Consider the following 17,060-nt stretch of genomic DNA (forward strand, 5'->3'; position numbering starts at 1 on the left):
GTCATCAGACCTGTGAGAGCAATATGACATTTGATACAGTCAGCTGATAACTTGTGTCCATAAATGACTGTTATATTTTTCTTTTAAAACTAACAATAACAACTAATTATACTACATAGCTGTATAAAGATAGCAACATGTTAGATACTTCTGCATTAAAAATTGTGCAAAAGAGTCAAACTGTGTTTAACTCTTTAATCAAGAACTTAGAAGGACAACAAGAGCAAAAACGGTTCTTGGTAAAAAAAAAAGGGGAAAAAAATTTGAAAAATATTTTATACTTTTGTTTATACAGAGAACTTGTTGATCTCATATTATGGTGAAATTGAGCACTTAGATGAGATGAGATGGCGACTGTGTTAAAAGTAGACTGTAGACTCAGTGAGAGTCTGTTGTACCAATCAGATAACTTCACCCTAATAAACACACACAAACAGTTCAACTATTCCAGTCCACATTCTCAGTTTAAAAAAAGCCATAGGACTCACATACGTTGGTGTTGTGCTTTTGTACTTGTAATTTAATTTCATTGATGTGCTCTCTCTTTGCCTTTCTAGTTTAAGTGAATCTCTCACCCTCGGTCACTCTCATAAAACTGTTGACAGACGGGTGACACCTCTGACATTTCAAAGCACATAGAGAATGCCAAATGCGTTTTGCTACTTACCATGTGACTGTTTACAGCTAATCTGGGTGACCACGCGCTAATGTAGACACCCAAAACATCTGCACATGCTCTCGTCTCACGCATTAAAATACTCTTACTTTTTCATACACACAGGCACTTGCTCACATTTCAAAATCATGGAACTGCATAACCCCATAATTGCATGCCAGACATTCAGTTTTCACACTCCCCACAACAAAACGTACAATTCACCAGCAGATGGCGCACTGGCACAAAGATTGCCACAGAGACTTGCAACATTTTGAGAACTGATTAATCTGATGCACCACTCAGTGAATGAAAAGGGCAATTTGTCTCTTTCTTCTAAGTATGGTCTGAATTCTCTATTAATATGCAATCATGCTGTCAAAGAACACACTGTTCTGTTTCCATAAAAAGTCCAAGCCAAGCAATGAACAAATTTAGAAACGGCATGCAGCCCAAGACGACAAGGCCTATATTCTCCTATATACACAAAATAAAATGAAGCATTCAAATGATACCTGAAACTAGTCATGGAAGTGCTGACTACAGCAGGACTGGGGATTCTGGGAGCAGTGGTTTGAATAGTGATGACTTGGGAAGGGGGAGCGGGGGAACTTTACAGGAGGACAAAAACAAAAAGTAATGTAATGTAGAGTGAAGTAAACAAGAATCAGTACAAAAGTGGGGGTGTAAAAGCAATCATAAAAACATCAGGGTCAATGTAAAAAAATCCAGCATCATATAAGTGATCATGGGAATGTGAGTAGACAACGATGGGTTTATCCCTTAAAGAAATAATTCACCCACAATGAAAATTCTATCACTGTTTACTCTGTTTACATGTTGTTCTACAACCGCATGCAGTCATTTTTCCAAAAACAAAAAGGAAACAATTCACGCTGCTCTTTTACAAACATTCAAAGTTCCTAATGACCACAAGCTCCAAAAGCAAAATGTGTTAATAATTCTTGCTTCATCAGAATTATCTGTGTTCCACAGAAAATACAACAACATGAAGGTAAGAATCCAAGAAGGTCCACAGAATTTGTCACGTCTCGCCAAACATTTTTTAATTGTAGTGAAGAGATTCATTTATTGATATGAAAGCTAAATCATTTACATAACCAAAAGTAGGAAATGACTTACGTAGCAGCAATGACAACTTCCTCTGTTGTGACCGGCTGTGTCCGTGAACGATCCTGCATTCGTCTGAGTCTCCTCTCAACCGCAGCATTGCGTGATCGAGGTTTGGGGACACCTCCCTCTGAAGTTTTCTCCAACTCCTGCAAGAAAAGAGGTCAAAAATAGTTTGGTTATTATCCAAATTTATTGGCACTTTTATGCTATATATATTATGTACATGTGTTTTTGTAATCATTAGTTTCATGTGATTTCATATAACAAGTTGTGTATGCTACAGAGATTTGATACCCTGAAAAGAGACCTCTTGGCTGACACGCTCATTTTAGCTCGTTCGTCCATTTTTTCTTCATCCACTAGACAAAAAAAAAAAAGAAGGTTAAACTTAAGTTACTGAATATACAGTTTATAGAACGGTTGTGTAAAAGAATGACTATGGCCAAATCACTGCTGCAGATATTTGGTTTGTTTGATATTGCTTAAATTTTGACTCACATTCTGCATGTTGAATCTCTGGACTAAGATGGGACCTGAAGATAAGAACAAAAGAAAAAGAACAAAAATAATTGACCCCGAGGATTGAAGTGTTATGGCATGATGACAAAAGAAAAGAAAAAATAACTACATAGCTAGAATAAATGCACATTATAGATACCAACTAAACCTTTATAAAAAAAAAAAAAAAATGCTTTCATATCCAAATTCAGATTAGAAGTATATTTATTAAAAGACTGTGGGATGCTTGAGCATAAAACAATGACAGTTTACCACTACTGTTAATAAATTAGTGGTTTCAGTACAACATCTGACTTCCTGTTTCACTGTACCTATCAGACTCCAGCCTTTCGGCTGATGTGATTGGCTGGGTTCTAAACCTCTCAGATGACTTCCTGTCATCTCCAGGGGAAATGTAACGTCTGGGCCGACGTGCTCCTCTCTCCCAGTCACTGTTGACAACTGGATCAATCTCCAAGGAAACTTGGTCTCCTTTAGACTCCCTTTGTTAGACAGGAAAGATTGTCAGAATTTGTTTAGCACCAAGCCTCTAAAGCAACATTTGCAGAATAGAAACATCTGCAGAAAAAAAAAAAAAAAAAAAAAGGCAGAGCACTTTAGGGGCTCCACAGTTGAGACTGAATTTTATCTTTAAAAAGTACAGAATGCTGCAACAAAGCTAGTTTAGATAAATCAGTCTGGGTTATCCCAATTCCCCCAAATTTTAGAGAAATACATCAAATCAATCAAGAAATCACACAATAAATTTTATTTAGCAATGATAATCATGCATTTGATGAAGATAAAATCAAATTTCTTCACGCAATGTCAAGGCAAGGTTAAGATCAAGCAGTTTGCACCATGGCATCCAATCTACATAATCTCATCCTGATGCCAATATTGTTAGAGGAGATTAGATTAAGTGATTTAAATGCAAAGTCATTGTTGAAGCCAACACTCCTCCATTCAGACTTGGCTGCTTGGATGACAAGTGGCAAAGTTTCAGCAATCACAGATTAAACCTTAAAATGACGAGAAGCACACAATTGATTGCATATGATTAAAAAAGGCAGAATTTCACCTCCAATTGTTGAGGTTATTACTTAGAGGTTAGTGGGTTTAATCATCATCTTTGATAAAACTTTGATTTAGCATGCTGACATCTCAGTTCACATACAGCTCAGGTCTGCGTCCAGAAGCATTCTCCAGGTAGGAATGTCTCAGCTTAGCCACAGAAACTCGTGTGTCCAAAGTGCCCATTTCACCATTGGCCACACCACTTGGCTCTCTAGTATGAAGCCCTGTACCCAAACCCATTGCAGACTCTCGACTGGCAGCACGCTCCAGACTCCTCAATGCAGCAGATCGTTGAGTTACTCCAATATCTGACATGGATCGGATTCGCACCTTTGGCCTCAGGTCACCTGCATCCTGGCCCACTCGATGTTGAGCTTGTGGGAGGGAGGAACCTTTCTGCAAGTAGCCTCCAACGTCCCCCACCCTATGGTGTGGAAAATTCTGTTCATTGGTTAGCTGTGTGGGAGCTATGTCCATTTCTTCAGGTAGATGTGTGTTTAACCTCTGCTTTCCTTTCTCAGGTCTTTCAAAATTATCATCTGGCTGGCCCATTAGATGCACTCCTTGCACTTCCCATTCATCCAACGGTCCAATTTTACGTACCCTTCGTTCCTCCCAATCATCTTCTGATTGGCTTATCCTTCTCCGTCTGACATGCCCTTCTTCATTCTCCGACAGATTGATCCGTCGTCTTCTACTATGTCCTTCTGCCACTTCTTTTTGCAAGAACCTTTGGCCTTCTTTCTGCTCCTCTACCTCTTGACCGATTTTCTTATCACCATGCACCAGTGGTTCAACAGACTGTACAGTGTGGCATTGTCTTCGATCAACTTCCCATTCTCTTTCTTTGAATTCGTCAACTTTCCTGACACCTCCTTGTTCCATCCCCTCTAACCGGTGAGTGCTCCAATTATCTTGACCCTCCTCCTTTTTATTACCAGCTACTTGCTTGTTTACTTCTCTTTGACCAATCTTCCTTACACCACGTCCCACATCTTCACCTTTCCAACTATACTTTGTGCCACTATCTACCTCTCTTTCTTCAGATTGACTGGTCCTTCGGTCAGCATGCTGTTCTCGGTCTTTTAGTAGACCAATTACCTTTTCACCTACCATTGTTCCCTCCTCCATCTGAGCAATTCCTCTTCTAATAGGCTCTTTCCTTTCTTCCAACTGGTGCAACTTTCTTCCACCTCTCTCCTCTACCTCCTCTGACTGGCTGATCCTTCTGATTCTCAGACTTTCCAAACCTTCATCAGTTTGTCCACGCATGGGATCATCCACACTCTTTTGCCTGCGGCGGATCTCTGAGGGTAGCACAGCTTTTCTGCTCTTAAGCAACCCTTCTGAAGCTGGAACCACTCTGGATCTTGATCGACCTTCTCTGTGAATGGGCTGAATGTGATCAACACTGGCCCTTTGTCTAGTCTCTTCACTCTCTTTGTCAGCAGGTGTCAAACCGGGTATGGGCAAGCATCCTTTGGGATCCAGTGTCTCAGACTTACTAAGTGAAGGTCCAGGCACAGGGTGAGCTTCATGAGCATTGGAAGATGAAGATAGATGGCTAGATGTATGGGAAGGAGCTGAATGAACAATTTGTCCATATGCTGGAGGCAGTGCCTGGACTGAACCATACTGGAGAGGTTGGCTGTGACCATAATGTCTGTGTGACAGACGTGAATGCAAGGCGTGTTCATGTTCATGTAGAGGCTTCTGAGTAGGTGCATGTGCTTGAGCTGGTTGGCGAGTGTCCCGATCCAAAGGCACTTGTTGAAGAATAGCCCGATACTTTTGTACAGGCGGTGGGGCATCTCTGGGACCAGGTAATGGCTGCTGGAGATCTTTGTATGCTGGGTGTGGTTGTTGTGAAGGTCTGTGCATTTGTAATGGTTCTTGAGCATCTTGACTATTTCGCTTTGGTAGAGATTGCTTGATTTGTCCAAATCCAGCCTGATGACCCATGGTGCTAGGGTGCATACCAGGACTCTGTTCATAGTTTGGGGGCTCTGCACTTTGGGCACGCTGATGATTTCCAGTTTCACTTGAAACTATGTGCTGAAACGCAGGTGAGTCCATACTGTGAGTGCGCTGGAATCGCGGCCGCTCCACACTATGTGCCCTTTGTTGACGAGCCTCCTGATTAGGTTGTTGGATTGGGAGTTCAGAGCTCCGTGTTCGTGGTTGGTTTGCAGATTGAGGTCGGGGAGCTAAATATGGAGGGGCAACTGTTGGATGACGTCTGACAGAGGCTGCATCTGGCCCTGAATCAGAACCTCTTCCCGAGATGTCCTCCCTTGTCTGTCTCTCTCTTACTCGTATTCTTCATGAAGGGAGGAAAGAGGAATTAACATTCATCCAATTAAAAAACATGACCTACTATCATCCTGAGAGAAAGTATCATCAAATTTATTAGAGATGATGGCAGATTAAACATTTTTTGTCCCACACATCAAGAATAAGAACCACCTCGTTATCATAGAATAGTATAAGCAGTGGTTCCCAACCACGTTCCTGGAGGCCCCCCAACACTGCACATTTTGCATGTCTCCTTTGTCTGACACACCCAATTCAGGTCTTGGAGTCTCTACTAATGAGCTGATGATCTGAATCAGGTGTGTTTGATTAAGGGGACATGGAAAACATGCAGTGTTGGGGGGCCTCCAGGAACATGGTTGGGAACCACTGGTATAGGGGCTTTCGCACCGCGTAGTTCTAGGAACTAACCACCATGGTGATTCCTAGAGAACCTATTTCCCCCTTGGGCTGTTTTCCTGGGTGCATTCGCACTGGCAGCAGGAACTCTGAAGCGGCCGACAGCGACATCTTTATTCACAGCATTTACCAACATCAACAACCAGTGAATAGAGGACGCCATGATCGGAGCTGTTGTTGTTGTGTGTTTTGGGTTTTGTGATAACGAAAATGGAATATAAATACAATTTGTGTGACTGAAAGAGCATGAAAATCTTACTAAATCTCCCATGACACCTTGCAGTGTTACATATCTTCGAGGATGAGAAAAGAACACAATGCTGCAGACAACAGTTAGCTAAATGCTGTTAACGGTGTTTTCCATGTTTGTGGAGTAAATATTTTTACCTGGCTTCTTAAAAATGCTGGTTAGCCGATGTTTCATATGCGTTTGGCCAATCAGCATACACTTAACGTCACTGGTAGTTCCTACAGAACTGTTAGTTCCCCCAAACAGAGTTCCTAGAACTAAAACCGTTACTAATTCCTGCGATGCGAACACGCCAAAAAGTGGGTACTTCCGCCAATAGTTCTAGAAACTATGAAAAGGTTCCTCTGGTGTGAAAGCCCCTTATGTTTCAATATTTCTTTTCAGAAATATTTTCAATAGCTGGAAACAAAAGTCCAGTCATTTGCAACCCTTTTGATAGACTAATGCAGCGGTTCTCAATTCCAGTCCTCGCACCCCCCCGCTCTGCACATTTTGTGTGCATCTCTTATCGTGTGCAGACATTTGTTCTATTCGAAATTAAGTGTCCTGCGAAGTGAACATCACCGGATATTCTGCCATGATTCCAGTTCTAAGCGAGCGTATATGTTTCACTTAAAGGTCATTAAAGTGTACGAGACGTGAATTTAAATTGTATTTATTTACTGGAATTGAGAACCGCTGGACTAACGTAAATACATTAACACACAATTGTGCCTTGGTAACCATTTGTGGTTACTTGTAACCATTTATTGGTAATCTCTCAACCAGCAGTGACTCCACGACACACAAATGAGCTCCACCTGTTATATGGTTTTTTTTTTTTAAGTGAAAAATTGAAAAGGAATGAAGCCAAGTCTCATTGTTAGGAGCTGGTATCTGGTGAGGGGCAAAGGTCAAGGGTTAAAAAAAACAGTGGATAGAGGAAGAGGATTAACGAGGGAAATGTTTGCCAACATCTACGATGACTGTATATGGAGAAAGTCAAGGTAATGAAAACTAAAGGGTGCAAATGTATTTTTGTGTGCATGGACTTCATATGATATAAAGTCAAATGTTGGAAAATGGAGTTAGCGGGTCAACTGGGGAAATTTTAAGGGTTACACTCCCACTCTGATACCTGGATGGCCAGTTGATTTGAGAGTGTGATTCACTGTCCGTGTCTCTCCTGAGGGACCACTCACTCTGAGAGAAAGCTGCCAAGCTAAAGAACACAGAGGCCCAGACCCTAGTTATCACAGTAACATCATCATGACATTCAGCACTACAACAAAACACACTCGTGGCTTTACCAGTTCTCATCTACATAGACCATTGTGATGTCAAAAATACTGTGAAACGTCTGTCCATTTTCCCTGATTGCTTCCTCTCTTTCTTGTGTAGTTATTCAGTTTCATATAAAGTTCCTCAATTAGTCTCTGACATCATTGCTGCCCTAGAGGCCTTCATTTAAGTATGATGATCTCATCAGTCTGGACATCTTTCTCCTCAAGGGTTGTTTAGAGTTTCAAAGTTATGTAACACTTCAGATAGATCACTCGCACCTGTATCTGGATATAAAAGCTATATAGTTATTATATAAAATATTAGGGGTCTCGTATAATAACAATCACAATGGCATACACTTGTGGTCAGTAAATCTCAGCATATACGTCACCTAATCTGACCCTCAGTGTTTCAGAAGAAATTTACTGCTCTTCTCTACTTATCTCAAGATAAATTTTATGAATCTCTGAAAACCAATTACTGTCATACTAAATAATGTGCAATTCTCATCCACTGCCATGGGGAGACTAATCTTTGAATGTGGGCAATGTATCTTTCAGCAGAGCTTCAGAGTAAAATTCTTGCTGACGTCCAGTGAACAGTTCTACATATTTCAACCCAGCTCACCAGCTCTCTGGCATGACTATAAAACCTGACTAAACAAAAGCTGGTCCATTCAGCATTTTTACCAGGAGTATGTTCAAGAGCTTCAGCATTATCTGAGTAAGGCAAAAAAAAAATAAAAAGAAAAGAAATAAGTCCTTGCCAAGATCCACCACTTTATTGGAAGATAAATTATGGGAATTGTTAACCCTGTTGTGATTTACACAAAGAAAGCAAGCGCTCAGATCCTGAATTTCTCTTTTTTTTTCTTATGAGAATTTGTTGTAAAGCAGATCTTTGTAAAAATCATTCATTCCCTTACCCATAATTCACATACCCATTAACTACCCATGTACCCGTTAACTTCGAGGCCTTCAATATGCTATCATTCCTTTAAAATAAAGGTAAAAAAAAAAAAAAAAAAAAAGTCCCATACCAACTTGGTGTTTTAAAAGGAACAACATAATATATCAATCAAAATCAAGGTCCTTAAACACATTTTTAAGATCCAGAACTGAGCACACATACTTACCCCTGTCTGTTGAGGATATTTTGAGCTTGTTGCTCGATGAACAAGTCTCCAGGAGAGATGCCATATCGTGTTGTAGGTAACGAAGCTCTGCGTTCTGTCCTAGGAGAACTTGCTACAGTGACAACAGCGACACCCCTTGCTGGTTGGGCTGTTGTTGTTTCCATTGGAACGGGAGCTTCCTGTGGGCGTGGTTTCATACTTCTGTCAGGTGCTCGTCTATAATTTTCCAAGTTCATTGCCCTCTCTCTCTCTCGCTCGGCATCAAAGCCTGATGGAGGAGGAGCAGGATTGGGGGTGGCGTCAGAAGGCATGAAGACCCGCCCTATTCCTGAACTGCTGTATTTAGACCTGCTGCTGCTACGGTCCCGCCCCTCATCCTGCTCTTGCAATGCCCCGCCCCTTGTCCTCCTCTCACCACGTCCCCTGTCAGGAGGAGCCCCTTTGTCCGACAGGTCAGACTCTCTACGTGCACGTGTGTAGCGTGGCGCGTAATCCAGATCCACTTCCTGGTCAAGGAGGATTCCGTAACGTTCTGATAATTGTCGCCGACGTTCAGCTTTGTAGCGCGCGATCCGCTCGGCTTTAGAGCTGAGGCTGGCTGCATCAGAACCAGCTGGGGTAGGGCCGACTGGCTCAGGGTGGGCGGACGACTGTGGATCTGGACGTGCCCGAGCTCTGAATTGTCGCTCTGGAGCTTCTATCTCATCACGGCTGTAGCGCCGCACTGTAACGTAACAAATAGAGAGTAAGTAGGAGAGCAACAAAATTCAAAAATTTTGTGGGCACAAGATACGACCTGAGCCCCTTGTTCAATGCAAATCTACATGATTTTTTACAGCTGTTTTATTGTCCACCAGATGTCAGATTACTAATAAAAGCAATACCACACCTCTTTTCCTATTTACCAAAGTATAAAAGGGTCATGAAGGGTCTTTTTTTATTTTTTTTAAATCATTTTTTGTATCATTTTTACCACTGTACTCTGAGGTCCACTTATAATGTTATCAGGATTTTTACATCAAAATACATCATAATTTAGAAGTAATAGGCAATTTTCTGTCCTATTTTTAACCCCCCTCATCTGAACGCTCTGTTTGAATAGGTGTGGTGGATTGTAGACTCAGAAGTAAACTCCCACTGGTATGATTGGCTAACACTTGTGTATGTTTGACAGCATACATTCCTCATAGATGGACACTGCTGTGATTTAGGTTAAAAACGCATACATTCTCAGTACATATCTCTGTAATAACAGACAAAGAATAGTAACTACGTAATAAAAAGAGTTACTCGCACACACTTGTGTGGTGTGACATTACTGACGGATCCAATATATTCGGCACTGCATCATCTTTTAGTTTCAATCTTTCTAAAAATCCTGCATCGAATTGGACCTTGTTTGTAAACAAATCCATGGTTAAATGAAGTGAACAAAAGGACACAGTTCTTACTGATGCTATCTGGAAATTCATAATAAACAGTTTATCCACTCTTTCCTAATGTTGAGACTGGAAGGAAGGCAATGGAAAGACTGTTTTTCCACAACTTGGCACTGCACAGCGTTTTGTTGTCTTCAGAGTCATTTCTGCACAGACCTGCGTTATTTACCAACTACATGCGTAAATGGGTGGGCGGGGCTAAACAGGCAGTGATGTAGAAGCAGGCGTTGATCTTCCGCGGAGGAGGTGTTTAGCAACACTGGCACATTCCACAATCTGTTGTTTTGGCGGACTGTCTTCAATATAAGCTGTTTTTAGACTAACAAGAAAGTTTTGAGTTCTGAAACTTACAGGATGTTTTTATAGTACAATGACCTCTTATGTGTCAAAAGATCAAGGGAATTTTGATTTCTCAGTTCATAACCACTTTAAGGAAGTTTGTTGAAATAATAGTATTAAAAAATAGCAATCGTAATAGTAACTCTTGGCTTAACTGTGCACTGTACACTATATTGTCTGCTTACAGAAATAAACTGTGGTGACCTACCCACAATGCCTGGATCACTGGGATCTGAAGCACGTGTATAACGTGGTGTGTCCTCCTCCAGTAGTCGGTTGGTCACTAGGCCGGCTGTGTGTTGCATGCTTGTAGTAAGAGCAGGTGGAACATCAGCCTCAATCCCCTCCAACCTTCGTGCAATTCTCTCTTTCCTGCATGACAGGAAGCCATTATATGCAGTGTTGGGGTAATTCAACATTGTGGAAGACAGAGAGCCTAACCGTGACAGTGCTTTTTGTAAAGTAATAATGTAACATAAGTTACTTATAAATGTAGCATTTCATTTTCAAATGTAACATTTCTCAACACTGACTATACGTTTTCACTCAATTTACATCCACTTTTATGCATTTTTACATTGCATTCAGAGTATACATTTTAACGCATTTTTATGCATTCCATGTGAATCTAACCCATGACCTTTGCATTGCTAGTGCAATGTTCAACAGTTTGATCTTTAGGGATGCCATGTTAATTTTAATATGCACAGAAGACTTTTGTGAGACCAAATGTACCTGTTCATTTCTGGATCACTTCTGACAGAGGTTTCAAATTGCTTCCTTAGCTCTGAAACTAAAAGACAAGTGTTTTGGTAAATATCCAACCTCAAGGGGGAAAAAAACAAAACAATCATTATCATTGTCCTTCAACTTTTTAAGCACAATGTTATCTTAGCATTTCTCACCTTTGGGCAGTACAGCAAGGATGTTGGCATCAATTTCTGTTGTACTCTTAACCAGTGATGTCCTGTCATCCACACCAAAGCTGTAAGGAAGAGATAGAGAGTTCATGATTCAAAACAATAGAGCTTTATTAAATTTGTTAATGCCAGTAGACATAATACGTTTCATTTCATTTTGGTCTTCCTGGCACTTATTGAAAGGAGACTGGAACTTCAGTAAATGTAACCCTAATCCTAAAACCTGATTGATTAATAGCAATGTTGTTGAAGGATCAACGAGGATGTTGACCCAGGAACATGTCCTACTTGGCATATCAAAGTATACACGCTAGCTGCTTGGCCACAACTCCAAACTGATTCATGATTTATCTTGACTTTTCCAACACCTAATCTCTGCACAACTTAGAAAAATCGGATTTGGCACCAAGTGCCTCCAAAATTCTACACTGGCAGGTCAAGAGCAACCTCACCAATGTTCCCATGTAACATTTTAAGCTGAATTAGCATCGAGGATCTTGAACGTTTACTTGAATCTCACCACAGGAATAGATTAGCTGCTAAGGTATTTATACATCTAGAGTTCCCCTTCACCATGGTACCAGTTCTGCCAGCCCAAACAGCACACTCCAATTACTCCTGTTTACAGCACACCCTTCACTACACATGCTGCTATGCACAACGATCTCATAAGCAGGGCAGCAGAACTCTAATGAGAGCTTAAACGGGTTTAGACTGCATTCACAGAAACTTTTCAGACATACCCGATATGGAAATCACTATCACTAGCGTTCACTATTCTTTTTCTATTCCGTCTACTTGTATTCTTTTTATTTATTATTAAAAAAAAACAAAACAAAAAAAACTTTGCTACGTGTACTGCATTAGACGTGTACTGCGTTGGTTAATGCATTAGTACTGCATTAACCAAGACTTTTCACAGAACTTGCATGTTACTGCTCATTTGTTGGTTTTGATTGCTTCTATTGTCATCATTTGTAAGTCACTTTGGATAAAAGCGTCTGCTAAATGACTTCTATATAGTTTAAATGTGTCCATGCAATGGACACTTGTGGTGAAGGGATAGATGTTACTATAATTTGGTCAACAAACACTACTTCCTCACCATTCGATAAAACCCTTGTAATGTACCAAGCAATCAGAATACTACATTTCGACAGTGCTTTAATTTGAAATAAAATTGAATATAATCATATTTTTGATAGATTTCTGACTTCAAATTTTTTTTTAAACACTGGCTGAATGGATTTACATGACTAAAACATGTTTTTGTTCTATATTGTGGACTCCAGGAGGACTGATATTTTGATTTATTTTGGACACATTAAGTGTCAAAAGGGCATTCTTCTCTTTTAACAGCTTAACCAATGGAAACAACAAAAGATAACACAAATACACCCACACATACACACCCTGGGTCTGTGATGATAACAGCCAACTACACCTCCCCTTCTCTTAGAGCAATGTTTTTATCATTGGTCAGGACTCTGTGCAATATATTGATTCTTAGATCACAATTACTGACCAAAGTAAACAAAATGTCTACCCCTTTAATTTATCCCAAAACGTGCATGACGCATCCTGATGTGTCAGTGTCCTGAAGTCCATACAGCACAGTATCTAACCGCATAGATTTCTGCTGAAAATCTCTAAAAGGATTTTCAATAGCATCTTATCAACCGCATTTAGTACTAAGTATTAAAGAACATAAAGGGATTAATTCATTATTATAGCTTTAAAACAAATAAAAAAGTTGGGTCAAAATATATATTATATTATATTATATTATATTATATATATTTATTTATTTATTTTAAATATCCTTTAAAATTGCAAGATGGATGGATTCTGACCTTACTGCTCTTTTCTTTAGCAGTGCAGAGCTGTAGAGCTTAGCAGAAGCTTCACCGACAAAGCCTGTGAAAACAAACAAGACAAAATCTTAGGTGTCTTTCACAAGACAATTCACCAAATCTATCCAAAAGACATAAAAAAATAAAATGGACCATAAAGGCATGTTCACAACAAGAAGTAGGCTATTACTACAACAATACCTCATTTACCTCATATTACTACAAAAATGCCTCATTCATTCAATACTTACTGTATAAAGTTTTAATGATTGTTCTAATTGGTTGATTATAAGGACAGTTCACACAACACTGATAACGACACTATAATGAAAATTATGCAACCACTTTCATAATGAAAATTCCCAATCAGAATCCACCCAAGTTTAAAGAGCTTGAGCACTTAAAGCAGCAGACAATAAAATTTTAACACGCACTTGTAATAAACATTACATTACTGTCCATCTGTGCGATTTCGTTCTTGGTGTGAATGGGCCTTAACAGCACAAACTGAATTTGACAGCTCAACTTGAATAATTCTGTGCACTTAAAAGTAATTTAATGTTGCTTACAGTGAAGTCAAGCAACCCAAGTTCAAGAAAAATACAAATTTATCTTAGGCAAAAATTTAAATGGAATACTTCTCCAGAAATATGCAACCTGTTGCCAACAATGACAAAATATTTAAAAACATTCCATCTTGACTTCATGTTTTGGCCATTTAAACCCATCATATTGTACAGACAACAGCTTGAGTTACTGTGTTTAACATCCTCCAGTGTGGGTTGCCTGATAAATTTACCCCCTCTAAAGGAGCACCTGGGCTGGGAAGGGACCACTTTAAGAACAAGCTAAGAAGAATAAAAAGTCAACGTGGGTGTGAAGACATCCTAATTAACTTAAATCAAGTCTGGTGGATGAGTTTCCGTCCCAGGGTTGCCAGAGAATCACGTCAGGAAGCTAACAGACATAAATTAGCGGCGAGGAGCCAAGAAGAACAAGGCATTGTCTAAAAAAACTATTTGGGGAGATCAGGGTAAAAAAAAATAAAAAATAGACCCTGCTCAAAGGTCCACGCTCCTTAAAACGCATGTAGTTCACAGCACAGAAAGACAGATGTCCAGTAAACCACTTTTACACAAGGTTTGTGTGAAGGATTTTATGATCTGATGTGTAGACAGCAAAACAGCAATTATCACGTCCTGCCATTAGCACATGTTAACAGTGTTGACACACAGAGTCTGGGGTCATTTAATGATAAACGCAGTACAATCAGTGTGACAGCTGCAGGCACTAGAGATTCAACCTCAAATCAGTTGCGACTGTGAAACTTTGGCAGCTGGAATGGAGAGATAAGGCTTAGCTAGAGGTCACAAAATTAAACAAAACGTCTTAGACCGACTGAGACACTAAAGTCTATTACTGTTCTACTTTTATGAGATCTGATTTAAGTTTAGTGGCTGACTGATAAGTTTTTCAGGGGCTGCTGTTGATCCTGCTACTATCTGAGGAGCAAGATGTCAAGCTCTTATGCTCACCGAGACTGCATTTATTAAAAAAAAAAAAAAAAAATTTATATTGTAATTTATTCCTGTGATGGCAATTACTCGTCTTCGGTATCACATGATCCTTCAGAAATCATCATATGATAATTTGCTGCTCAAGAAACATTTATAAGGAACATTTAAACTCTTCAAAAGTTATAAACAGTTGGTGATATATTTTGTGCAGGAATCAATGACAGAATAGAAAGAACAGCATTTATTTTCAACCGAATGAATTAATGCAACCCTGCATGCATATGAATACATGCGCAGTTATGCGTGTAATCATTTATATTCTGTTTAATTGTGTTTGTCCCTTATTAACCTTTTGATGAACAATCATTAAAGTCAGCGTCAATGCATGGCCAAGTGTTAAATGTTGATTTAAAAATATTTTTTTGTCCCCTCAATGGTTGATGTCGATGCCATTTTTGTGATAACAGGCAAATATATTTGTATATACCAAATAACGATAGCAAATAAATATTACACAATGTTTCTGAATTTAACTGAACACTTTACACATTATTTCCTCAATTTTCAAAAAAAAAAAAGAAAGCATTCTTTGTATCCATAAATCTCAATTGACAAGGTGACATTGACATTGTCTGCAGATTATCTGAACTGACTCCAGGCAGAAATCACCATTTCGATTCATTTGGCAACAGTCATCAGCTGATACAGACAATCTCAAAATGGTCAAATCAGTCTGGCAGGACTCACTTCTTAAGTTCACAGCAACCTTTAGAACACCAGAGGAATTCAGACTCCTTCTGGTCAATTAATCAATCTTCATGCTCAACAGGACAAGAGCAATATACTTCTGGTTTGTACAACTATTTAAAAATATTTTTTTCACACAATATTAAACTGGTTTAAACAACTTCATGCTCCTTTATGTTACAATAACTATTCAATCAATGACCCGGTAACCATTTTTACTCAAATCCCCATAAATCAACCTCACTGTCTGGTAACAGTAACCATGCACAGAGAGTTCAAGACTTACCTTGACTACACTGAGTGACGTGGTTGAGATAGTTAGTAATCCACGGGTTATGGAACATGTTGGAATGAAAAGGAAAGTAGAAAACAGAAGAAAGAGAGGAAAAGGACAGACCTAATCACAGGCTCAGACAGACGAAGAAAGAGCAAGAGAGAGAGAGGGATCGCCACGGACGGACTCAACGTGATAAAAATGCACAGAGGCAAAACTGGAGGGCTAAAGCAAACACACGGGAGGGTGGTTGGTAGAGAGAGAGAGAGAGAGAGAGAGAGGGGTGCTAAGGCAGCTCACAGGCAGTAATCTGATTACAGGCAGAAATTAGCCTGGATGATAAAAGTGGATTGTGGGAGCACGGTGGATTCCTGGACTTACGACACAAGCGCACCTACATTTACACACACACACACGCGTCAGCAATCCTGGAGTCACAAATACTCAGTGATGCAAAGATGAAAGTCTTTAATTAGGTCTGACTTGCCTATAACATCTTTTACTTTAAAAAATCCAAATAAATGTGAATCTTTGTTAAAGCGGTGTTATTAAGAAAATTGTGTATTCTTAACGCACACTAAAGGACAGCTAAACAACAAAAGCTTTCTTCCATGTAATTTTGAGTGTTTATGCTAACCGCTAGGGCCTATGAGCACAGGGTTCTGGGTCCACTTCTGCTGCGTTGCCAGAGAGGTTAAGGTTTAGCTGGTTAGCATTGAACAGTTCCCCATGCTGGTATGCTGTAACTACATATGGCATTTTACATGTATTATGATACTTGCTTTTTTGTGGTATTAACATTAACAAGTAGTAATCAATCAAATTGACTAGTAACTGTAAAGGCCAAACTATTTTGAAATGTGTTTTGAAAATTGTTGCCTAGTTTAAGTCGCTGTTAAAATGGGTTTTTTTTTTAAATAAATAAAAAAAAGAAAAAAAGAAAAGAAAAAGAAAACCCCTACACAAAAATATTCAGTAAAAAAAAGAAAACCAAAAATGACAAAAACAAATCAATTACTAAAAACATGTTTTTAAATTAAGGAAAAAAAAAAAAAAAAAAAATTTATATATATATAAAAAGCCAATTTAAACTACTATATAAATACAATAACACTAAAATAACACTGATTCCCGGTCAACAGCTGTATCCAGCTGCATCTGGATCATGTGAAAAACTTTCAGCACTCTCATGCTTAACATTAACCTTTATCAATCACAGTGACTCAAATTGCCAATTCTTACTGAAA

At 39.3% G+C, this 17,060-nt stretch overlaps 1 protein-coding gene across 12 annotated transcripts in view; it reads right to left on the minus strand.

Moving 5' to 3' along the window:
• svilb (supervillin b) overlaps window positions 1–17,060 on the minus strand; it is a 58,683-nt gene that overhangs the window by 23,471 nt on the left and 18,152 nt on the right. For 5 of the 12 annotated variants that reach the window (XM_058745794.1, XM_058745811.1, XM_058745781.1 and 2 more), the window contains exons 1-13: window positions 15,826–15,998; window positions 13,276–13,339; window positions 11,408–11,487; window positions 11,238–11,295; window positions 10,711–10,874; window positions 8,725–9,448; window positions 7,444–7,527; window positions 3,465–5,684; window positions 2,620–2,790; window positions 2,288–2,322; window positions 2,084–2,148; window positions 1,799–1,935; window positions 1,171–1,266 (exon numbers count right to left, since the gene is read on the minus strand). In XM_058745794.1, coding sequence (XP_058601777.1) covers window positions 1,171–1,266; window positions 1,799–1,935; window positions 2,084–2,148; window positions 2,288–2,322; window positions 2,620–2,790; window positions 3,465–5,684; window positions 7,444–7,527; window positions 8,725–9,448; window positions 10,711–10,874; window positions 11,238–11,295; window positions 11,408–11,487; window positions 13,276–13,339; window positions 15,826–15,883 — 3,956 coding nt within the window. In that variant the 5' untranslated portion in view covers window positions 15,884–15,998. Of the gene's footprint in view, window positions 1–1,170; window positions 1,267–1,798; window positions 1,936–2,083; window positions 2,149–2,287; window positions 2,323–2,619; window positions 2,791–3,464; window positions 5,685–7,443; window positions 7,528–8,724; window positions 9,449–10,710; window positions 10,875–11,237; window positions 11,296–11,407; window positions 11,488–13,275; window positions 13,340–15,825; window positions 15,999–17,060 lie in introns of those variants that run through there. The other 7 variants (XM_058745827.1, XM_058745837.1, XM_058745789.1 and 4 more) reach the window with 6 other exon arrangements.

The sequence above is a fragment of the Onychostoma macrolepis genome, chromosome 02 (assembly GCF_012432095.1).
Source record: "Onychostoma macrolepis isolate SWU-2019 chromosome 02, ASM1243209v1, whole genome shotgun sequence".
Lineage (NCBI taxonomy): Eukaryota > Metazoa > Chordata > Actinopteri > Cypriniformes > Cyprinidae > Onychostoma > Onychostoma macrolepis.